Raw genomic sequence first — 24,487 nt, 5'->3', positions numbered from 1 at the left:
AAATCGGCTCACTTTGTTCTAGTTTGTACTGATTATTCACTTGATAAAATTTCTGAATTATATATTTCTCAGATTGTGAGATTGCACGGGGTACCTATTTCTATTGTTTCGGATAGAGATCCAAGGTTTACATCGCTATTTTGGAAGAAACTGTAAGATGCACTAGGTACTAAACAGCATTCAGATACTTGAGGATATGTTGAGATGTTGCATTCTTGAGTTTAAAGGTACATGGGAACGATACTTGCCTTTGATTGAATTTGCGTATAATAATAGTTTTCAATCTAGTATCAAAATGGCACCTTACAAGGCTTTGTATGGTCTAAATGTCGTACACAATTGTATTGGACAGAGCTTAGTGAAAATAAGATACACGGGTCGATTTGATTAAAGAAACTGAGCAGAAAGTGAAGGTGATTTGGGATAGCTTGAAAACAGCATCGGATCGTCAGAAATCATATGCAGACTTGAAGAGAAAATATATAGAGTTTTAGATTTGAGATAAAGTCTTTCTGAAAGTCTCACCGTGGAAGAAAATACTCATATTCGACCATAAAGGCAAATTGAGTCCGAGATTCATTGGACCGTATGAGATTATAGAGCATGTCGGACCGGTTGCTTATAGATTACTGTTGCCACCTGAGCTAGAAAATATTGACAATGTATTTCATGTTTTGATGCTTCGTAGATACCGATCCGATCCTACACATGTGATTAGTCCGTCAGAGATTGAGATTAGATCTGATATGTCGTATAAAGAAGAACCGATTTGCATTTTTTCTCGTGAGGTTAAAGAGTTACGAAATAAGAAAATTCCGTTAGTTAAAGTATTGTGGCATAAACACGGAGTTGAGGAAGCAACTTGAGAGCCAGAGGATACAATGAAAGAACGTTACCCACACCTATTTAGCGATAAGATTTTCGAGGACGAAAATCTCTAAGGGGAGGAGAGTTGTAACAGCTCAATTTTAACCTTAATCGGACAAAGTGGTTTCAAGACCACGAATCCGAGTCTAAAAATATTTTAATATTATTTTCTGTGTTAAATATGTGTGAAATTATATATGTGAAAGTTTCGTGAAATAATTTTACTGTTTGTATGCTTAATTTGAGAAAATGGCTAAATCGCGTAAAGTAAAAATTTGAGGGTTAAATATGAAAGTGCTTAATTGTTTTTCTCTTTATAAATTGGAGGTTTTATATGGAAATTAAGCCATTTTCCAAGTTAGTGGATGGCATTAGGTGATATATATGGTTTTCTTATATTATTAATATAATATATATGTTATAATAAGGTATAATATATTATTATGTTATAATAAACATAAAAAAAAGCCATTATCATTTTTTTCCCTTCATCTTCATCACGAAACAAAACAAAAGAAAACAAAGAAATAAAGCTAGGGTATTCGGCCATTGTTGAGTTTGATTCAAGGTGAGTTCTAGCTCGGTTTTTGATAATTTTTATATTTTTGAGATCGTTGCTTCGAATACTATCCGACCCATGCTAGAATTTTTTATTTTGATGAATATTTTGAGTTATGCCATTAATGAATAATTGTGTTCTATGATGTTTGATGATGGATTATGAAATATATGTGTTAGATTAACATGTTTTGTCTTTGAATTTTGGTAAATTTGAGTAATTAGGGCTAAATTAAAAAATAAATTTTGAGGACTAAAATGAAAAATAAATTAAATGCATGGACTTGTATGAATACAAGGAAGATTCGGCCTAGCTATGTTGTTGTGAGATTTTGTGTAAATTGTGTTTTATGCAATTGGGATTAAATTGCAAAAAGCGTAAAATATTAGGGGTAAAATGGTAATTTGCCTATTTATGTGTTTTTGGATTAAATTGAATGTTTTAATATTTAAATTAGCTCATTCTGGATATATTTAGGGTTTGTTTGATTGGCAGTAAAATGGTTTCCGTAAAATGATTTCTGGAAAATGTTTTACTTTCTGTAAAATGACTTACTGGAAAATATTTTCTAGTGTTTGATTGAATCTGTGTAAAATATTTTCTGCTGTTTGACAGATTTCCTCAAAATATTTTCCAAAAATGTTGTTTTTTACATATATTAATATATATTAATAAATTTTTATATTTTAAATTGTTTTTACATATATTGCAATGATTTATTTATAATAATACTCAATAATAAACTACAATATTGATCGTTATAAATTGAAAAATATTATCCACAATGAGTACTAGTAAAAATATTGAATAATTATAAATTGCTTGAAACCATAATGAGTACTAGAAATAATATTATCCAAATACATAATTAGTAGTACACCACATAGTAACAACATTGTCCAAGTGCATAATATTACACCACATAAAAGTATTAATATCTTCAACCTTGAGAAAATTTTTGAAGCCAAATTTTTCTATGCTTCTTACTTTTAACTAAAAACATTTTGGCCTCGATTCATGACTCCTAGATAATCACACACGAACACAAGAATTCATCATCAAATCCTTCTTCCCGCATCGACATCACTTGTTAAGTAAAGTCATCTTTGTCTTGTCGTGATAAATTGTTTCAAAGCATTAGCAATTTCGCCAAGTTGCTCACCCACAAATTTAATTTGTTCATTAACGAGACTTTCTTGACCACTTTTTCTTTTACGTTTGGATGTGCGGATGAAGATACATTTGTTCTTACCTCTTGACCTCTTCATTGTCGCATGATCTACAGGGCATTGAATCTTCATTACCATCATCCAAATCTATGTCAGCAAATGTTCTAGCAAAACTCCCTGTTGCCATATCTTTGCCAACAACCACAGCCATTTCATCATAATGATCAATGCTTTTATTAAAAAATGGTTCATACTTCTTGTGTGCCTGTTGGATATTATACACAATTAGAATAACAAGTAAAAAATAATTGAAATATACTTAACATATATATACATATATTACCATCACTGTTGCATCGTATGTCGCTCTATCACATGTGATCATTTTCATGTTATCATCCCATCCAAAACCACTTTCACCTCGAATTTTGCATATAATCTGCCACTGGTTTTTTACTGTCCTCAAATGATTTTCCACGTGCTTCGTATCGCATTGGACTTGGAATCTTTCAGAAATGGCGTCGGCAACTCGATTAATAGAAACTGATTTGAAAGTATTAGAAGGCTTATTTCCTTTTCGAGCCTCCTCTGCTAGAATTTCAAGGAAAACATGTTCCATCGGTTTTGTCCACCTGAATTGCTTGGAGGTCCCTTCTTTGTTGCCCTTACCAATTCTACATTAAATAATTGTCATTGTCAATAATTTCAATATCCAACAAGCTTAAAACATAATAATCAATTCAATATCCAACAATGTTAAAACATAATCAATATCTAACAAATTCAAGACATATATCAAAATCCAACAATCTAAAATTTCAATATCATTATCCAACCAACAATTACAAAAAAAAAAAAAAAAACATCAGTCTAAAACATACATAACATAGAAACAATAACCCTAAGCCTAAATCTACCTAATATTTCTAGCCATATAATCAGTCCACATAGTTTGTGCAATCTCATCTCTCTTAGCAGACCATTCTCTTGCTTCTTCTCTTTCTTATCGCTCCGTGAGAGTTTGTATTATCGAATCAAACTCAGACTCCTCGTATAATCCTTGATTAATTAAATCACTAGGATCAACTCCCATTATATGATTATGAATGATACAACAAGCCAAAACTATATCTACTTGAGTTTGAAAATTCCAAAATGGTTCAGCATCTAATACACGAAACTGTTTCTTCAAAATCCCAAAAACACGTTCAACAGTGATCCGTAATGATGAATGTCGAAGATTAAAGAGTTCCTTTGCATTTTCAGGCCCTTCAGCAGCAAACTCTTTTAAATGATATCGGACACCACGATATAGGGTAATACATCCAATTCGGATGCCATATCCAGCATCAGCAAGATAATATTTACCTACAATTTTACAATACGTAATTAATACTGATAAACTATGAGCTTATTGGAACTATTTGTGATAAATATTACCTTCTGGAATTCTTAATCCTCTTGGGCGTGAAAGTGCATCACTTAAAATACGAGAATCATGTGCACTACCTTCCCAACCAGCTAGAACATAGGCAAATTTCAAATCAAATGTAATGGCAGCCAATACATTTTGTCTCGTCCCCCCTTTACGGCTACGAAATCTTCCTTGCATGCTAAGTGGAACGGATGCACGAATATGAGTTCCATCTAATGCTCCAATACAATCTTTAAAGTAAGGATAAAACCTTGGATTGTTTCTAATTTCACTAGGAGTTGACTCATCAGGTAATCTAATAACTAGTCTATACAATTTCAAAATAGCTCTCAATACAACCCTAAAGTAATGGTGAACTGTCTGAATTGATCTATAATATCTAGATCCAATCACTCGAAACCTTACATTATGACCAATTATATGTAAAAATATAACTACTTGCTCCCTAATATTGACAGATTTAGACGATTGTAACAAATTATTCGTACTAAGAATATCACATAAATTAAAAAATGCGATCGGTCTCATCCTTATTATATCAATGCAATGCTGGTCACCACTATATAAAATACTATTAATATAGTTTTCTCTTTCATAATCTCGATTCACACGAGGGCGAGAAGCAATTTCCTTCCAAGTTTCTAATTTTTTAATCCAAAGAGCCCCAAAAGCTAAAACTGAAGCCACGACTCCGGCATTTGCCATTTGATGTTGATTACGATCCATCTACACAAAATAATGCCACACAAATATGTTTTAACTACTACAAAAGATGCAAGATTTTCATAAGATCACATAAAGTTACAATGACTAAAAAAGTGCATACATACATATCCAGCTAATTATAATTGCCCAATAATAATTTTTTGAAAGTAGCACTTAAAATATATTGATCATAGTTAATACAATACTTCAATTGGTGCAAGAGTTTGTTATATATTATTAGGTTATCTTTCATGTAAAAATATAAAATATTTTTATTATTTAAGTTATCATGACTTAAAATATATTGATCATAGTTAATAATATGTTTTATAAAGTTACCATGACGTAAAATATATTGATCATGTATTTATAAAGAGTTTTAAATTATAATATGTTTCATGTATTTAAAGAGTTTTAAATATATTACCCACATGATTAGAAAAAAGTGCATGAAGATGAAAGTTACAACTCTTTTGACTGTCAGCATCCCTTATGGAATGGAAAAGAAAATTAAATATATAGGATGTTGAGCAGGAAAAAAGAAGAAGACCAAATTGTCACCAATCATGAATTACCCACATAATAGAATCAAACATAAACAGTTAAAACCAGTTTTGAACAGCAAGACAAACAGTTCTGGTTTTTGGAGGCAAAAGGAGGTGGGATGGGGGTTGAGCAAACACCTTGGGCAAATATGGGGAGAAGTTACACTTTAAAACATCTTGGTTTAAGTGTTTTAGTCGTCCGGTGTCTTTAAACTTGGGCAATGTATTCAATGTTTCTTTTATGAGGCACTCATTCAAGCAAAGTCTAAATTTGCAGCCATCAAATCAGTAACTACTGCCTAAGAGACCATCAAAAATCAAATCTCAAGAGCAAATAACATTCAGTTTAGATAATGGAATAGTAAATGAGTGCCTCATAAATAGCACAAAGAATCTATCAAAATATATTCATTTCTTGCAGTTGAGAAAAAACTAGAAACAAAATCAACACCACCTTTAGTAAAGAAAACCAGATTGATAAGAATCCAATAATATCAGTAACCATCTTTATAAAAAAAAAAGCACTTCAAGTTTACATCATTAAGCATTTGAAGTAATTCAAAGAATTCCAACATTTTAAAAGCCAATGAACATTTTACATTTACTCCTATTAACTAATAAAACAAAACAATAAGTTGCAACAATCTGATAATCATGACCATCCAACTAAAGCACCTTTAAAAGCTACAAATGCAGAACAAGTTTCAACATTTTTTAAGCTTCCAAGTTGATTGAATAGCCAGAAATTTAAGAACAAATCAAGGTTCTTTAGTTAATCAATTCAGCGTGATTGTATTGTAAAAACAAAATAGATATCTACAATGTATATTCAAATTTGGACTTCATTTAAAAAAGAAAAAAGAGGAGGCTTTTATTGAGCTTGACCATGATAAGGCCATGTAAATGCAAATACAAGTGTTGGAAAAAAGGTGAGTAAATGAACTGGTGGAGCCGGCATGTACATGGACCCCTCTTATTCATCACCCCACCCTCCCAAGGTCAATCCATTCCCACCTCTTTTCTAACTTGCTTATTTTGTCACCTCCTTATTTATTTCTACTTCTATCTCCTTCAATATTTTCAACATGGCAATTCTTGACTTTTGACCATCTATAATGTATGATAAAATAAGACCGATATTCTTCTAGTTAAAAATGTATTCTTTTTATAAGAATGTAAATGAGACATTGATCTCGACCAAAATATTCATACTTTTCTCCTTCCTTAAAGCGACTTAAAAGATTTGTAAAACATAAACTATTGGTGGCCTAACACCTCCATCACCTTCAAACGTCATTGCCTCTTTTTATCTTTTACTTCTCTCACTTACAACTTTGGTTATACAAAAAAGGTTGTGGATTTTTTAGATCCAACAGCGGGGTGTCGGCGGTAGGAAGAGGCAAGAGTAGCCATAGTTTTGTAGTTTATACTTTAGATGAGGTTTAGTGTTTTCTTTAACAATCATCACTAAATTTATATGATTGAAGAAGAAGGAAACAAAACTGCCAAAGAATCTAAATTCCAAATGCCGGTTCTAAATCGAACAAGTTGGAGGTCAAGAGAACTTACAGATGAAATTTAGCAAACATTGCAGAAGCTATATAGCATACGCATGCATGATGGGGTGCTAAAGTATCCAAATTACCCATTTTCCAGTTAACCCAGAAACTGATTTGCAGAAAACATTTGCAGAAAACTACCCATTTGCAGAAACCCTTAACAATCAAAACTAAAATTACAAAATAACTGAAATAAAAACTTAATCAAAGAAACAAAAAAAATAGATCAAGAAAGTAGAGGAGGAAAAACATAAAGGAGGAAAAACAGCAGAGAAAAGGAGGAAAGGCACACCCAAGAAAAAATCACGATGAACAAAAATAATACACAGAGAAAAGGAGAACACAACATGTTGATAACCCAAGAAGAAGAAGCACACCGATGAGGAGGAGAGGCTGACGTTGATGGACGGAGAGGAAATGAGGAGGAAATGGGAGGTTGAAGCTGTGTTTTCCGGAAAATGTCTTACGGAAAAAAAATCTGTAAGACATTTTACGCAAAGAAGGGCTCGATTTTCCCGTGTTTTGAAGTTGCTTTTCCGGAAAATCAATTCCTTTGGTCAATCAAACACCGTAAAAGAGGGAAAATGTTTTCCGGAAAATGAAATACGCCAATCAAACAGACCCTTAGATCAAGAACCAAAGAAATCGGAGTTAGATCGGGGAAAGCTAAAATCGTCGAATAATCGTCCGGTTTCGATTTTTCACCGTCCGAGGTAAGTCAACTAGCAATTTAATGTTATTAATTAATATATATATATATATATATATATATATATATATATATATCTATTGTATTTGGATGAGCTCAAATTGAAAGTATATAGCTTGAATTTAGTCAAAGTAAAATGATATGTATATATATAAATATATGATTAATGTTGAATATACATATATGTATACACATATATGTAAGCTCTTGAATTTAGTTGAAGAATGAATATGGCTTATGTATAAATTCTTGGTTATTAATCGAAAGGTATGTATAGTGTATATATATATATATATATATATATATATATATATATATAAAGGTTCGAATGTATATATATATGTAAGTACATATATGTACAAACTATTGGATTGATTAAAATATATATGTTATATTTGCATAAGTAGTTTTGAAATGGTATGTACATGTGAGTTGAAATTTATATGTATATGATAGAATTGAATGAGCACATAAATATATATTTACATGTATATGTTTTTGTATTGAGTTTGGGTATAATTTTTATATAAGTTTATATGAAGTTCGGAAATACAAATATAATTGAATATGTTTTTGTGTTAAATTTAGGTATGACTATTATATAAAGTATGTATGAGACTCGAATATATCTGAGACTTATATATGTACATGTTTATGTATTAAATTTAGGTATGATAATTATATAAGTTTATATGAGATTCAATTATGTAATTATATTCATGTGAAGCTTTTGAATGGAGTTGAAGGTACAAAATTGTTAGCTTGGATTACTATAAGATGTTGAATGTATGATATTAATAGTAGGCCTTAATGTATTAAGTTATATATCTATATATGATCATATGTATAATTAAGTTATTGAGCTGGATTCAATATCTGAATTTTATATATCTATGTGGTTTAAAGGTATAATTTATATATATTGAGCTAAATTTTTATACATGGAATCTTATATAGATATACATTTTGAAAGTGATTTGTATTTATATAAATTGAGTGTTCAGGCTCGGTGCCTAGTAGGCTTGATGCCAGTGATATGTTTCAGACTTTAAGTCTAGCAGGCTTGTCGCCGGTGAAACATTTCAGACTTTAAGTCTAGTAGGCTTGACGCCGGTGAAACATTTCAGACTTTAAGTCTAGCAGGCTTGACGCCGGTGAAACATTTCAGACTTTATGTCTAGTAGGCTAAGTGTCAGTGTATTGAATCAGGCCTTAAGCCTAGCAGGTTTTGTGCCGGTGAATCTATTAATATCATGTGTTTACATGTATCGAATATGTGTATGATTTAGTCATATGGATTTATAGAATATGTATATACATTTGGTCATTGTGTTTGATGAGCATATAAACATTAGTTTATATGTATTTGATGAGTATGGATTTATAAATATATATTCAATTTTATGAAATTGTTAGGTATATTCGCATTCAGATAGATGTATGTGAGAAATCTATATATGCATATTGGTAAGTATAAATGTATTTGGTTATATCCGTTTGATGTGTATGTATATATATATATATATTCGGTTATAAAATTTGTTAAGTACATAAATATGCGTTCGGTTACCCACATATGAAGTGTATATGCATTCGGTTTTAGGTATTTGATAATGATGTATGCATTTGTTTATATGTAAATGATATATAAAAGTATTAGGTTGTAAGTTTTTGATGAGTATTTAAATATACAATTGTTATGCATATTGTATATACATATTTATATATTCATTGGTAAGCATTCTACAGTACATATATTTGATTATAAATAAGATGATTATGAGTAACAAATATTCAAATAGTAATATATGTCGTATTTGCGATTTCAATAAGTTTAATTATGAATTTATATTATTCTTCTTTTATATATATTTTAGTTATGCTATAGACTTACTAAGCTATGTAAGCTTATTTTGTTTGTTTACGTCTATCTGTTTATAGATCAAAAAAAAAAATTCAAATCAAGCTTCAAGCTCAGGGATCGTCAGCAAGTTTATCACCTTATCTATTGTCTCGGTATTTAAAATATTTAAATTCTAACTATGGCATGTACAAACTAGATAAATATTTTGAAGGTCGTACTTTGTTGTATTGTATATGAATATAATAGCCATACTAAAATGGTTTATTTCCTTATAGATTTTCTAGTTTGTAATGTCTTTACTAGTTGGATTATAATGTCTTTGTTTATTAAAAATGGTTAGAAGAGAAGTTTAACGTTTTGCATATTTCATGTATATGTATATGTATAATATATATGTATTGATTTTGAGATGGTTGTGTTTTGTTCAGTAATGCCTCGTAACCCTAATTCGGCGATGGATACGAGTTAGGGGTGTTACATTCAAGCAGCCGTATTATTTTCCACTTTATCAAGAAACCCTTTTTCCATGATAAGCTTTTTATCTAGCAACTGAATATGAACCGACGCCTTTTATAATGAAATGAAATGCCATGTCATGCAATCAAAATAAAATACAAAAATTCAGTATCATATATAAACATAGAATATAATCAAGAAATAATAAAACACCTAATCGAATATCTACTGGGATTCAGTGTAGTTCTACCTAAAGTGGATTCCTAAGGTTCATTATATGCGGTTCGGTTCTAAAGTAAAGGTACCCGAACCAGCAGATTTCTCGATCTTCACCCAGTATAGGCTCATATAGATCAAGTTAGGTTCAGGGGGAAACATTTTCCCTATGACTATACGGAGATGAAAATCTCACGAAGGCATAGGTATCGATGTATCCCGAAAGCAATCCACTATCCTATACGGGGTGAAAACCTTACGAAGGAATAGTTTCTCACTCTCACTTAAAAGGGTAAAATCATTCAACTCATGTATAATGAAAAAATAACTAAAATACTTAGATTGATTAAGCAAGAAAATGATGAATGCAAAAGGATCTTATGAATTTTTTTTAAATTTTATTTTTCGACCATAAGACAGAAATTAATCAACTTTGTGGCTCGACTCTCTTATTTTAGTCCCCAGTGGAGTCGCCATGCTGTTGAAACCAACTTTTATTTTGAAAAAACAAATATTAATTATCGATGAAAATTGAAGTCGCCACCAATTTTTTATTGAGGTGTGATTGGATCACCTAAACAATAGCTTTGGTCTACGAGTTTTAGAAAATGGATTCGGGAGTCAGTTACGTACGAGGAATGATTAGCACCCTCGTAACGCCCAAAATTGGTACCTAGTTAATTAATTAGTGTCTTAATGTCGAAAATTTAAAAATATGATCCTTAATAAAAACTAAAAAACGTTACTTGTTAAGACTCTTATCATTTCAGAGAAAGAAAATGCCACACCCAATGCGTTAGGGCACGACATTCTATTTCCTCAAAAATGATTTAGTCCAAAATACTCTTATAATAAAAATTTAAAAGAATATCAATTTATTTAAGATTTAAGAAAATCGCGGCCCAATACGTTAGGGCACAATTTCTTAAAATCCTAAACTTGGAATATTTCCTTTGTTATCATTTTTTTAAAAAAATATTTGTCTCGAGAAATCAATACGCCACATCCAATACGTTAGGATACAACATATTAAATTCCCGACAACAAGCTTTTCATTTTATTTTTTGATTAATGAGCAACTCTCGATCGTTAGATTTAACGAAGAAAATCGGAACTCAATACGTTAGGGCTCAATTTCCTTGAAAATCCTAAATACGAGTATTATCTCAATTTTGAAAATTTTTGAATAAAATAATTTTGATGCTTGAATGATATCGAACATAGCCTTTTAAGCGAATAGAATGCGATAAATGATAATATACAACATGGAGCGATAATTAGTAAATAAAACATATACTAATGAATGATAAATAATAAATGAATTGAAAGAAAATACATAAACCTATTTAAGAGAGAATTTAAAAGTAATAGATAAAATAATATGAAATCAATAATATATAGAATAAAAATAATTTATTACAAATTATATATGTATATATAAAATAGCATTGTATAAAAACATTTTCATATAAATCTTTAAGACATATAAATATGTAAAGTGAATTTGAAAATATATTACAAAATAGGGATATCAAAGAATATATACAAATCATGTTGAATTTACCTAAAATATATAAAAGTGTGATAAATCAAATAATAGCAATATATATTGAATTTCAAAATAATGATACATTATAATTTTTTAAAAGGGTAATATATACATATAATTCAATAAACTTATAGCCATAATACATATAAAACGTAAAATAAAATGGAAAAATACTAAGCTTAATCATTAAAATAGTATTAGATTCAAAATTAAATATATATATTTTTTTAAAAATAGTGGTGTAAGAAATTAAGCACATTGAATTAACAAGGATTTAAATTGAACATCAAACAGAATTAAAGGAAAAAAAAATGAAGGGCGCAATTAAAAGGCGTGAATAATTCATAGGGCTCGAATGAGAAAATATCTCCATCCTTTGAAACGCGTCACTTTATTAGGGCTAAAAATAAATAAATAAAATTCGCAATGGTATCACCTTCTCCCTTTTTTAAAATCGTAAATAAGTAAAAAATAAAAAAAACAGTAAGCCACCTTTAAAAAACTGTCAATTGTTCTTCTTTTTTTATTGATTTTTTTCCTCCCTCCACAATGAAAGGAGAGGCCTCTATTTATAGTTGAGCCTCCCCAAATCTAACGGTACAGATCAATTACATCAACGGCTAAGATTAAAAGGTATCTACAAATTAAATCTCTAAGATTACAAAATCATATCTTCCAAGATTGCATATCATATCCAAGATTACATATATCATATCTAAGATTGCATATCCTTAAAGATTATGTTTCCATAAGCTTGTAGATGAACATTTAACCTTTTTAAGTAATGGGCCATTCCGATTGGGTCAAATGATATAATTTTATACTGGACTTAGACTTTATTTTATTATTGTGAGCCCGGGCTAAAATTAGGTATTACACATTTTATAAAATTTTGATTTGATCCAATTTTCACAAATTATCGATATAACATCATTTTAAGTTTATATATATTGCATACACACATAATTACATTTATCCAATATATTTCTTTAAAAATGTATAAGTGAATTTAAATTAAAATTTACTGTATACACAATTAAAATTTCTTGTAAATAATTGCACCAGATTAAAGTTCATATATAAAATTACACATTAAATCAAAGTTCATATGTAATTTTGAGATTTAACCTATTAAAAGTATTTTAGATTTATACAAATTTTAATACATAAATAATTTCTATTTCATAAATTTTGTGACGGCAGTTGCTTGCTTGAAAAGAAGTATGACTAGATTCAAGGATACAAAGATGTGGCCAATTCTGGTTTCGACATTTTGGGGTTGGAATAAGAGAAGACAAGACAGGCAGTTCGACATGTTTGTTTTTCAGCTACTTTCCTACATAATCTAAAAATCAATTAACGGCAGCATTGCACAACGGACCAAAACATGCTTTGGTGATGTTCTTTTGGCCAACTTACAGGAGGATGATCAGTTGGTCTGGACAGAATCCCATCGCCATATCGTCCCATCCTCACAGCAACTGAGAATGGTGCTGCATCAATCAAAACCAAGAGTCAAAGTTTGTCTGGTGTATCGAAAAACATGGTGTTCGAATGGTAAAACAACATCCAAAATCCGAACAGTAGTTACCTTCCATCAAAGGACGTGGCAGTTTGTCTAATTGGAGATTTTGACTGTGCATGAGATAGCCTACCGGAAAGACAAAATAAGAATGACTATTAAATATATAAAGGAAGAATTTCCTTTTAGTGCCCGATGAGAGCAAATCAAGCAAACCTGGCAATGAGAACAGGAGGGCTACTTTGCAGTTCCCAGACAAAAATCTTGCCTTCTCTATTCCCTGGCACGTCCAACAAAACTTATAAATGAGTACAAGCTTTAGCAGTAGATTATCAAAATGCGGGATTTGTTTGGGAGACCAAAAGAATGCGCGAGCAATAATCAGATAGGTAAGAACAATAGTTGTAACTCAACAAGTGATTATGCTGTTATTACTAATATTATTCACGTTCAGAAACGAAAAATAGAAAGCACTAGGACTTCTATATACCTATAGCAGCAGCATTGTAATGAAAGTCACAAGAAAATTTGATGAACCAAATGTCGCACTCCGGGACAGGGTACTTTTGAAGGATGTCAGCCGTTCCCTAAAACACGAAACATCATGAAGTTCATTGTTGTTGCAGAAGTTGGGACTTTCTGGGAAAGATACATATCTGTAACAATAAACAGAAAGAGAAAAAGACGAATTTTATGTTCAGACCTCTCCTGGAGATTGCTCCTTCATCTTTGGTTCCCATAGCACTATTTCGTTGTCAACACTCTGCAATTACACAACACAGCAACTTGTAACACCCCAGTGACATATAAAATTCCGAGAGCAAGAGAGAGAGAGAAGTTGAACTAACCCATGCTAGATACATAACCATGTCCAACACTCATACCCAAGACCAAGTAACAAAACAACATACATGATTTACAGTAACAAGCTCTAGGAAAGTTTCATAAGAGAACTTCAACTTGAACTTTCCACTAGTAAATTATAAGTGTCCTAACTTTAAGAAGGGGTTTTCATTAATGCTGCATCTCTATTCTCTAACAATGTAACTTGATTTCTTAAAGAAGATAAGATGCCATTTCGAAGATGACCTAATGGTTAAAGTGACATGCAAAATAAGTGCTTTTCATCTTATATCTTAATTTTGAGTACCCAAGCACAACCTTAGCAAAAAGGAAAGGGGAAGTAAATAACAATTTAAAGTAAGACATCCAAAAACTGCCTTCAGTTTATACTTTGGCAAGTCATGTCCGCAAAGGCTGTTCAAATATACTTCACAAAATAGCTCAAGGTACTTATCTGAGAATGCAACAAAACGATGAGGCAATTCTCATTAAATCAAATTCAAGCTCTCCACGGAAGATAATATAACAATATATAGAGCAAATAGTTTACCTTTGACAGAATGAAATCTCCAAGCCACCGATTACAGTCCACATAATTTGAATGAACTGAAGCTAAGAACACCTGAAAATAATAGATAAATATTAGAGCAACAGTCGTGATTTACATCGAGAAGATGAAGAAGAAGCTACTCACAGGGAATTGTACGTATTTTGTTGGAAATTTTGAAGGAAGATCCGTCCATGTGAATGATTTCTCCACGTAAGTCCAGAACTCTGCAGAAAGATTAATAACATGACAGAAAGGAGTGAATGCCTGAACTGGTGTTTACTCGATGCTAATTCTTGCCTGAAATCACCTTCCCGACAATCATAACGTCACTCAATTCTTTTTTATGCTAGACAATATCTAACCTCAGATCCAACAGTTCCAACTCACCCCAGAATCCCAAAAAGCCAAGGTCCTAGACAACATATAACCATCCTTTATTGATAAAAATCTTGGAATCCCTAGTTCTCACTCTAATGCTCCAATTATATCAGATACATTAGTTTGTTGGCACCAAAAACAATAAAAACAACCCACTCTGATGACAGTCACAATCGTACCTTTCATTGACCAAATCTTTACAGTGTTGTCCATCCCGCAACTTGCAATTCGATATATGTCTGAAGGATGGAAATCCTACAATAGCCATCATAAACATAGCAAACATTATACAATTAGTGGAAAAAATGGAAGTAGAAAACATAGCAAACATTATACGACATAGTCCCGTTCTCCAGGGAAAAGACAACAACACGATAACTCAATATTCTCTGCACCTACCACACTCAAAACTTCATTGCGGTGTCCCCCGGCTCCAGCAAATATCAGAATGCAGATTCCAGTATGAACATTCCACAATCTAACCGATTCATCCTGCTCCAATTTCAAATGTTAGCCATTTGATAAAGCAAACAGTTGCCAAGCAAATGTTTTGACGCTTACTTTGCTTGCAGACACTATAAGTGATGGTTTCAGTGGCTGAGTCCTGATTTCGTTTATAGAGTCACCATGTCCAACAAAACTCTGCACATACACATCCATGCAATGGAATGAAAAAAAACTAGGTATAAATACACTATAACAATAGCAGTTTTCAACAATGGAGAATGGACATAAAAATAACATATCTGATTAAGGATGATACCTTGTGTATTTTCTCATTGCTCGCATCAATTACACGGATTATGCCATTAATACCTCCAGCAACCACAAATGGTGTACCATCAATGTTGCAGGCCCAACTTACAGTGTAGAAAGACTCATCCTTCTGATCTACAAAGCACACGGAATGAGGCAATGAATCAATAAGAAAACTTTAATGGAAGAAAGAAATACAATCGAAGTGCTGTTTCTTACATCTTCATCAACATAAGACTGCAAAACAGCTATAACACCTCCTTCGAGGCATTGGTATACCGTCACCTGTAAACAAAAGGGCAAATTAACAATCACTAACATCACTTCAATGGATGGATCAGGGTGGTAGAAGAGCAAACAAAACTGGTAAAGATTGAAAATTTTCTAATCAAAATAAGAATCCAAAATAAAAATGAATACTGAAAGGGAAAGACTTCAGAAAAGAACAGAACATCTGGGTAATCCTAAACAACAAAATATCAAAAAGGGTTAATTCATTCATGAAATTTAGCCCCCCCAAAAAAAGGTTTTCCTTAAGGAAAGAAGTGCAAACAGCTAAAGTAAAGCTTCGGAGATTGAAGTAATTAATAACAGCTTCTCAAAAACTGGACCTTTCACTAAGCAAATTGATGCAGAAAAATTAAGCGTTAAAAGGCAAGATAAAAAGAAACCCATTAAATCATAGGAAAAAGGGTACCCAAAAAGACAAGACTTACCCGATTACCACCGACGGTAGCAAAAACGTTGAAGTAACGAGAGTCGATGAAGTTGAAAACGACGGCGTACAGGGGGCGTTTGCCCTCTTGGAGTCGATTAGTGACTCTGTATTCTTTCTTCTTAGAGGATGATAGGGATCCCACCACTGGTTCTAGCCCTATCGGCGTCTTTGCCATTGCCGCTTTCAAACTTTGGTTTCCCGGCAGCACAAAATCCAAGGTTTTAGTTCCAATTGAGTTTCACACTTTCACTTTCAGCTGTTTTTTTAACTTAAATCAATTATATCATACGAAAACTTATAATAAAATAAAGGTGGTAATTTTCATTTTGTACTCAACTTCAAAAATTATAAAATGGTGGCTAAACTATTTGAATATTTTTATTTAAGTTATTGAATTATTTAAAAGTTTTTATTTAAGTCATTAAGCTGTTGAGATTTTTTTTAAAGTCTGAATAGTGACAATTTGATGATCGTACAGTAGATTAGCATCCATTGGCGAGTAAAAAAACATACTTTAGATCCAAATTGATCTGATAGCTAGTGTCAGAGATCGAAGAAAATATTTTATGAAAAACTGAACTGTAGAAAAGATTGGAAAGAAGAGCTTTCGATTAGTGTAAGTAATGTAAACAAAGAAAATCATATGATAACGATTTTAACATCCTATAACTTAAATGAAAACTTTCAAATAGTTTAGTAATCATTTTATAATTTTTGAAGTTGAGTAACCCAAAACATAAACTTACTAATATTTTAGTGGCTTTAGATGCAATTTATCCTAAAATAAAAGTTCAGCATATCAAATTTAAATTAGAATCTAAATTTACGGCACATCAAGATTTAATTAATTTTTAAAATTTAAAATTTCAAAAATTATAAAACTACTTTAAAAATTAAAAATAATTTAAATGTAATTAAATGAGGACTTATCATCTATATGATAATCTATATGTATTGGATAGTTTGACAAAAAATACAAGTGCTAAGAGAGACAAAAACAATGTAGAGCTAAAATAAAATTTTTTTCTAAAATTGAATCGCTACAAATATCCTTAAAAACATTATAATTGAATTATCAAAATTTACTCACTTATTAATTTACATTTAGGTTAAAGTTATATATTAGTTTAAATTACATTTTGGTCACTAAATTTTAAAAATTATGATATGATCATTAATATTATTAAAAGTTATGATATGGTAACTAATGTTATCGGTTTGTTACATTTTAGTCATTGAGCGATATTAAGAGTGTAACTTTAAGTTGACTTAGCATGTTATATCATTCTTTCCGAGTAATTTAAATTTTTTGTATAACATTAGAGATAGAGATGCAATTTCATTCTTTTTTTTCTTTTAGCTTTCACTAATGATGGTATAATATTCCATAATTAACATAAATATATGTATTTTTTTTGTCTTCTCCATGTTGGTTTTAAGTCTATATTTAGGATTTATGAATCAACCTAAGTGCCTTATAAAAGTTTTAGCATAATTAAATTTAAATAAAAAATTAACTAAATTTATTGGAAATAAAAAGAAATTATCCAAACTGCAGCGGATATTTTGCAAATATCTTCTGCAGCAAACCGCAATTGGCCTATACAATATTTAACATCCTTATCTTCTTCACTGCAGTTTGGTTTTACAAAATTCTGCCATGGCTTCCACTCTGCTTCCCTTCCTTTCTCCCCCAAACCTTCTCCATAACCATACATCAAACCTCTCATCAATCTCCAATAACCCATCAAAAACATTACATTTCCCCATCAAATGCACTTCCCCAACGTCAGAATCATCTCAATCGGATTTCCCATCTCCAATCTCCCACGAAACCACCACAAGTCCAGAAAGTTTCCCCATCGAGAAACGAAGAAGATCGGAAATCGTCCGAGAAAGAAGGCCGAGACCCGACATCGCAAAACCGGAACCGCCGAATTTCGAGGTGGGATGGAGGAGGACGAAGGAGATTAACTTGGAGAAACCCAAAGGGTACGTGATAATGGATTTTTTGGAGAAGCTGGAAGGGTTGATGGGGAGAGAGTTTGGGTCGACGGAACTGTTGGCGAAAGCAGGGGAAATCGTGGCGGAAAGAGCGAGGGAAGAAGCGGAGGTGTTGAGGGATGAAGGGGAAGTGGAAGATAGGATGGTGACGGAGTTGTTTAGGGTATTGAAGTTGATGGAAATGGATTTGGCTATGGTGAAAGCTGCTGTGAAAGATGAGACCTTGAGTGAGAGGCTTGAAAAAGCTAAAGCTAGGTGCAGGCAGGCCATTCTTGTGGCTAATTCTTTTTGAATTTTAGGTATTGAAACGATGTCGTGTATGTTACTGGATTTCATGATGAGAAAATTGAATGATATAAAGCTGCATATACCACTCTTTGCCTTTCAGTTCTCATGGTAATGTTTATGTGCATATCTCACGCATGCCATGCCATGCCTAATTTGATTAACATAAATAAAAGGATTAGGTTTTTTTTTTTTTTTTTATACATTCGAGGGTTTACACGAACACAAACAACGTAGGGACTGGTGACAAAGAAGCATCTTCTGTGAACACAGGAAGTCACTGAGAGCAAATCTCAAATTTCAGTGTCGGGAACCAATCACTCATTTTCAATTGGCATGTATGTCATCAATGGCTGCTAACTTCACAGATGAATAAAACAAAGAATAGAGGCAATCAATGGTTGAAGTTTTAACCGCACACCCATTTTTTGTGTTATGAGATGTCCTCTTCCTGAAGCAATTAGGGACTTGGGTTGATGTGAGATTTTGATATCCAGTTTTATATATTTTAAAAACTATATACCCCGTGTTCAATTCTCAATGGCCTGCCTCTTTAAAAATAATAACATACGAAAGCATCAACGAGGGCGAAACATTCAATGTCCTTGTAACGTACACATTGGGCTATTTCAAGGCTTCACCAATGCTCCCACGAAGAAGACAATGGAAAGATGCGAACAAATTGCTCAACTTATAATCTAAATCTTTTGTTTTTACTACTTTGGATCCAAGTTTCCAAATGCATCAAACGTGAAAACAAAGGCTAATCTTCAGAATTATAAAAATACCTGTGGCTGGCCAATCATCACGAAGCTCTATCACACGTCCCAGATTTGCCATGTTTTTTTATTTAGATTTATCATTTGCCACTTGGATGGCTGGATTCATTGAAACCAGCATTCATTCTGCTGTCCAAAGATGCCCAAAGCCGGCCAATTTAAAAACAAATTAATCAAATTCCATTTGTCATTGGCGTAAAAACTGTAATAGAGCTAGACAATAAGCTAGATTCTGCCTGCAAATAGATTGTGGATACCTGTACATATGGTCCAGTATATAAAACTCATTTAAGCTTCCATTAGAGCTGATGAAAGTAAACAAAAATCAAAAGATAGTGTCCCATTTCTACTGAAAGGAAACATCAGAAAAATGGTTTCCAAAGATGGCATGTTTCGATATGCTGACAATGTCGACAAGCTGTTAATGTTTTTCGGAACTTTGGGTAGTATCGGAGATGGATTGCAGTACCCTCTTACAATGCTTGTTCTTAGCAAAGTGATCAATGAATATGGAGATCCCAATGCCAAATTGTCTAATGATACTGTAGATAAGGTATGTGCCACTAGCCTGTATGAAAATCTGGTTAACTCAATCCCAGTTTATTGCCTTCGGACCAATCTGAGTTAATATAAAAGATAGTTGATGAAATAACGTTACCGGATCGTTTTGATTTTCTGCAGTATGCACTTAGGCTGCTCTATGTTGCGATCGTAGTTGGACTTTCGGCATTTGTCGGTAAGTTGCAACTATCATTTTTGCATTTGACTGATAAATATTGGACATTAATATCTGTTTTGCTTCCTTGGGATGCCATTTTATACATATACAGAAGGGGTTTGTTGGACACGAACAGCAGAAAGACAGACTTCCCGAATAAGGACAGAATACTTAAAATCTGTCCTTAGACAGGAAGTTGGTTTCTTTGACACTCAGGAGACCGGTACCTCCATGACCTTCCAAGTCGTGTCAACGATATCTGCAGATGCCAATGCAATCCAAGTTGCAATATGTGATAAGGTTAGGAATCAACTAGCATTCTTGCATACAAAAAATGATCCAATATGTTATTTCTAACATTGTTTCTCCTTTGTCCGGCATGTAGATACCGAATTGCCTTGCATTTCTTTCAACCTTCTTCTTCTGCCTCATTGTTTCCTTCATATTATCATGGAGAATTACATTAGCAGCGATTCCATTGACGCTGTTCTTCATTGTTCCCGGGCTGGTATTCGGGAAACTGATGATGGATGTGATAATGAAGATGATCGAATCTTATGGTGTTGCAGGTGGGATTGCAGAACAAGCAATTTCCTCCATAAGAACTGTTTATTCATATGTAGCTGAGAATCAAACAATAGAAAAATTCAGCCATGCACTTGAAAGGACCTTGGAATTGGGAGTAAAGCAAGGTTTTGCAAAGGGATTGTTGATGGGAAGTATGGGAAGCATTTATGTAGGATGGGCTTTTCAAGCATGGGTTGGGACTTATTTGGTCACCGAGAAAGGCGAAAAAGGTGGTTCAGTTTTTGCAGCCGGAATCAATGTCGTAATGGGAGGATTGTAAGTAACTTTCTTCATGTTGATAGACTACATCCTCTGATATATCCTAATTGAGCCTTTTAGTTAACTCATTATTGTTTTGGTTTGACATTGCAGGAGTGTTTTGGGTGCACTACCGAATTTAACTGGCATCACCGAGGCAACCGTTGCTGCTACTAGGATTTTTGAGATGGTTAACCGAGTTCCTTCTATCGATGCAGACGATAGGAAAGGAAAGGCTTTGTCATATGTAAGAGGAGAGATTGAATTTAAGGACATATATTTCAGCTATCCATCAAGACCTGATTCATCTGTCTTGCAAGGTTTGAATATTAGAATCCCAGCCGGAAAGTCCGTCGGTCTTGTTGGAGGCAGCGGTTCGGGCAAGTCCACAACCATTGCATTGCTTCAAAGGTTTTATGATCCTACTGATGGAGAAGTTCTTTTGGATGGATACAAAATAAGGAGACTTCAGCTGAAATGGTTGAGATCTCAAATGGGACTAGTTAGTCAAGAGCCTGTACTCTTTGCAACATCCATAAAAGAAAATATACTGTTCGGGAAAGAAGGAGCATCGATGGAAGATGTAATAAGTGCAGCTAAAGCGGCCAATGCGCATGACTTCATTGTCAAATTACCGGAGGGATACGAAACTCATGTAAGCTAACTTCTAATTTGTCAACCAAGAAACTGTCTTTGAATTGTTATATTTGGTTATAACAAGAGAACTATATGGATTGCAGGTTGGTCAATTCGGGTTTCAGATGTCTGGTGGCCAGAAGCAGCGAATTGCCATAGCTAGGGCTTTGATCCGGGACCCTAGAATCTTGCTTCTGGATGAAGCTACAAGTGCACTGGATGCACAAGCTGAACGGATAGTGCAAGAGGCGATCGACAAGGCATCCATAGGGAGGACATCGATCATCATTGCTCATCGCCTAATGACAATAAGAAACGCAAATCTTATTGTGGTTCTACAAGATGGTAGAGTGATTGAATCAGGGTCCCATAATGAACTAATGCAAATGAATGATGGAGAAGGCGGAGAATACTACCGGATGGTAGAATTACAGAAAATGGCATTACAAAATGAAGTTTCTGATGACATAAGTTACAAAACCGAAGGAAGATATCGCCACAGGATGAATGTTGCACAAAGTCCGATAAGCTATAGATCGAGTGCTGCGAGCACGCCATCATTGAGCCCTTTCAGCCCTGCTCTATCAGTGGGAACACCCTATTCCTACACTATCCAATATGATCCTGATGATGATAGTATTGATGAAAACTTCAAGCGAGTATCTCATCCTACTCCATCACAATGGCGTCTGTTAAAAATGAATGCGCCGGAATGGGGAAGAGCATTGGTTGGAAGTGTGGCTGCAATTGGCTCTGGAGCAGTTCAGCCTATAAATGCATACTGTGTTGGCTTACTTATATCGATTTACTTTCGTGGAAACAAATCTGAAATCAAGTCAAAATCTAAAACTTTGTCATTCGTTTTCTTAGGCATAGCTGCTCTTAACTTCACATCCAGTCTCCTCCAACACTACAATTTTGCTGTCATGGGAGAGAAATTAACGAAAAGGGTACGGGAGAAGTTTCTTGAGAAGTTGATGACTTTTGAGGTTGGTTTTTTCGATGAAGAGGAGAACACAAGTGCAGCCATTTGCACAAGATTGGCTACTGAAGCCAACATGGTTCGTTCCCTTGTTGGAGATCGAATGTCATTGCTGGTTCAAGCCATTTTCGGGTCCATTTTTGCATACATAGTAGCACTTAAACTTAGCTGGAGGTTATCACTTGTGATGATTGCGGTTCAACCGTTAGTCGTTGGAAGCTTTTATGCAAGGAGTATGTTGATGAAAAGTATGTCCGGAAAGGCGCAAAAAGCACAGAAGGAAGGAAGCCAACTAGCAAGTGAAGCTATTGTAAACCATAGAACTATCACTGCCTTTTCATCTCAGAAAAGAATATTAGGGCTCTTCAAGGACACGTTAAAAAGTCCGAAAGAGGAAAGTGTCCGACATTCATGGCTTTCGGGTTTAGGCCTCTTTAGCTCTCAGTTTTTCAACACAGCTTCTACAGCATTAGCTTACTGGTATGGTGGGAGACTATTGACAAAAGGGTTAATAACATCAGAACACCTTTTTCAAGCCTTCTTGGTGTTGCTATTCACTGCTTATGTCATTGCTGAAGCTGGAAGCATGACCAATGATTTATCGAAAGGAAATAGTGCCATTCGATCAGTTTTCACGATCCTCGATAGGAAAACAGAGATCGATCCTAATCATTCATGGGCTCTAGAGGTTAAAAAAACGATTAAGGGACGAATAGAGCTGAAAAATGTGTTCTTTGCTTACCCAACCAGACCTGACCAATTGATATTTAAGGGCCTAAACCTTAGAATTGAAGCAGGGAGGACAGTTGCACTAGTCGGACAAAGTGGTTCCGGAAAATCTACCATTATCGGACTTATTGAGAGGTTTTATGATCCGACGAAAGGATCAGTATTCATAGATGCGCAGGATATAAAGAACTATAATTTAAGAATGCTGAGAACACATATTGCACTTGTGAGTCAAGAGCCAACCCTGTTTGCAGGAACGATCCGCGAAAATATTGCCTACGGGAAGAAGAATGCTAAAGAATCCGAGATACGGAAGGCTGCAAAGCTCGCCAATGCTCATGAATTCATAAGGTATGTAAACTGCATTATAAAAAACTAATCAAGAACCGAAAACTCTCAAATCATAGCTGCAAACTCTCTAGTGTTAATTTTAGAGCTTTATTAGTCAATGAAAACACCATTTTTGTGTTGTAATTTTGCAGTGGAATGAAAGATGGTTACGACACAAATTGTGGAGAAAGAGGGGTTCAACTATCAGGGGGTCAAAAACAGCGGATCGCACTCGCACGAGCCATACTAAAAAACCCTTCAATTCTCCTGCTAGATGAAGCCACCAGTGCACTTGATAGTGTCTCAGAAAAATTGGTTCAAGAAGCACTTGAGAAGATGATGGTGAGCAGAACATGCGTGGTGGTCGCTCATCGGCTATCGACCATTCAAAAAGCTAATACCATCGCCATTATCAAGAACGGGAAAGTTGCGGAACATGGTTCGCATAATGAACTGCTTTCCTTAGGCCGTGGTGGAGCATATTATTCGTTGATAAAACTACAGGGTGGGAGTTCTCCTTATAGGTAAAACCTGAAGTTTGAAGTTGAAGACAATATGATTCGGTTATTCACCAGTTCGTAGATGTGAACAAAGGATTTTTGTTGATTGCCTTGCTTTGATATGTAGACATTTATAACTTCAATGATAAATATAGTTACATTTCAATATTAATATATGTCATAATTCTTTGTATTTTTTTAATAATACATTTACAAACAGAAAATCAATGTTTTTCGATGCCCGATAGAATAGCTAGAAAAGCAAAAGATAAAATAACCCATAAATGGACTCTTTTCTT

At 33.5% G+C, this 24,487-nt stretch overlaps 3 protein-coding genes across 4 annotated transcripts; 2 read left to right on the top strand and 1 right to left on the bottom strand.

Moving 5' to 3' along the window:
* Nucleotides 1–12,755: 12,755 nt before the first annotated feature.
* Nucleotides 12,756–16,673, bottom strand: LOC105783886 (polycomb group protein FIE1). Of its 2 annotated transcripts, XM_012609589.2 has the most exons (14): nt 16,399–16,673; nt 15,902–15,967; nt 15,690–15,812; nt 15,488–15,568; nt 15,326–15,418; nt 15,106–15,181; nt 14,693–14,772; nt 14,549–14,620; nt 13,859–13,918; nt 13,646–13,742; nt 13,372–13,435; nt 13,225–13,284; nt 13,053–13,126; nt 12,756–12,969 (listed from the first exon to the last, which is right to left on the bottom strand). In XM_012609589.2, the coding sequence occupies exons 1-13, from the start codon at nt 16,573–16,575 to the stop codon at nt 13,063–13,065; spliced, it is 1,113 nt and encodes a 370-aa protein (XP_012465043.1). In that variant the 5' UTR covers nt 16,576–16,673; the 3' UTR covers nt 12,756–12,969; nt 13,053–13,062. The 2 variants fall into 2 exon arrangements, with proteins under 2 accessions (XP_012465043.1, XP_012465042.1); XM_012609588.2 differs by having other exon boundaries at nt 12,756–13,126.
* A 1,302-nt stretch (nt 16,674–17,975) lies between these two features.
* On the top strand, nt 17,976–18,791 carry LOC105784366 (protein CHLORORESPIRATORY REDUCTION 41, chloroplastic). Its single transcript, XM_012610222.2, has one exon. It carries the CDS (start codon nt 18,061–18,063, stop codon nt 18,694–18,696), a length of 636 nt encoding a protein of 211 aa, XP_012465676.1. The 5' UTR covers nt 17,976–18,060; the 3' UTR covers nt 18,697–18,791.
* A 1,047-nt stretch (nt 18,792–19,838) lies between these two features.
* LOC105781254 (putative multidrug resistance protein) lies at nt 19,839–24,216 on the top strand. The gene is made up of 7 exons (XM_012605795.2): nt 19,839–20,021; nt 20,150–20,204; nt 20,299–20,486; nt 20,572–21,029; nt 21,126–21,666; nt 21,752–23,709; nt 23,841–24,216. Exons 1-7 carry the CDS (start codon nt 19,839–19,841, stop codon nt 24,214–24,216), a joined length of 3,759 nt encoding a protein of 1,252 aa, XP_012461249.1.
* The last annotated feature ends 271 nt before the right edge of the window (nt 24,217–24,487 follow it).

This window comes from Gossypium raimondii, chromosome 13, assembly GCF_025698545.1.
Source record: "Gossypium raimondii isolate GPD5lz chromosome 13, ASM2569854v1, whole genome shotgun sequence".
In the NCBI taxonomy this organism is placed as follows: domain Eukaryota; kingdom Viridiplantae; phylum Streptophyta; class Magnoliopsida; order Malvales; family Malvaceae; genus Gossypium; species Gossypium raimondii.
This window is presented reverse-complemented; position numbering and strand designations above follow the sequence as displayed.

Coding starts and splice junctions, on each gene's coding strand:
- LOC105783886 (XM_012609588.2), bottom strand. CDS start 16,575: ATGGCAAAGACGCCGATAGGGCTAGAACCAGTGGTGGGATCCCTATCA. Junction 13,919..14,548: donor GAGATTTCATTCTGTCAAAG/GTAAACTATTTG, acceptor GTGTAATTGCAG/AGTGTTGACAACGAAATAGT. Junction 13,743..13,858: donor AGGAGCAATCTCCAGGAGAG/GTCTGAACATAA, acceptor TTCGTGTTTTAG/GGAACGGCTGACATCCTTCA.
- LOC105784366 (XM_012610222.2), top strand. CDS start 18,061: ATGGCTTCCACTCTGCTTCCCTTCCTTTCTCCCCCAAACCTTCTCCAT.
- LOC105781254 (XM_012605795.2), top strand. CDS start 19,839: ATGGTTTCCAAAGATGGCATGTTTCGATATGCTGACAATGTCGACAAG. Junction 20,487..20,571: donor AAGTTGCAATATGTGATAAG/GTTAGGAATCAA, acceptor TCCGGCATGTAG/ATACCGAATTGCCTTGCATT. Junction 23,710..23,840: donor AATGCTCATGAATTCATAAG/GTATGTAAACTG, acceptor GTAATTTTGCAG/TGGAATGAAAGATGGTTACG.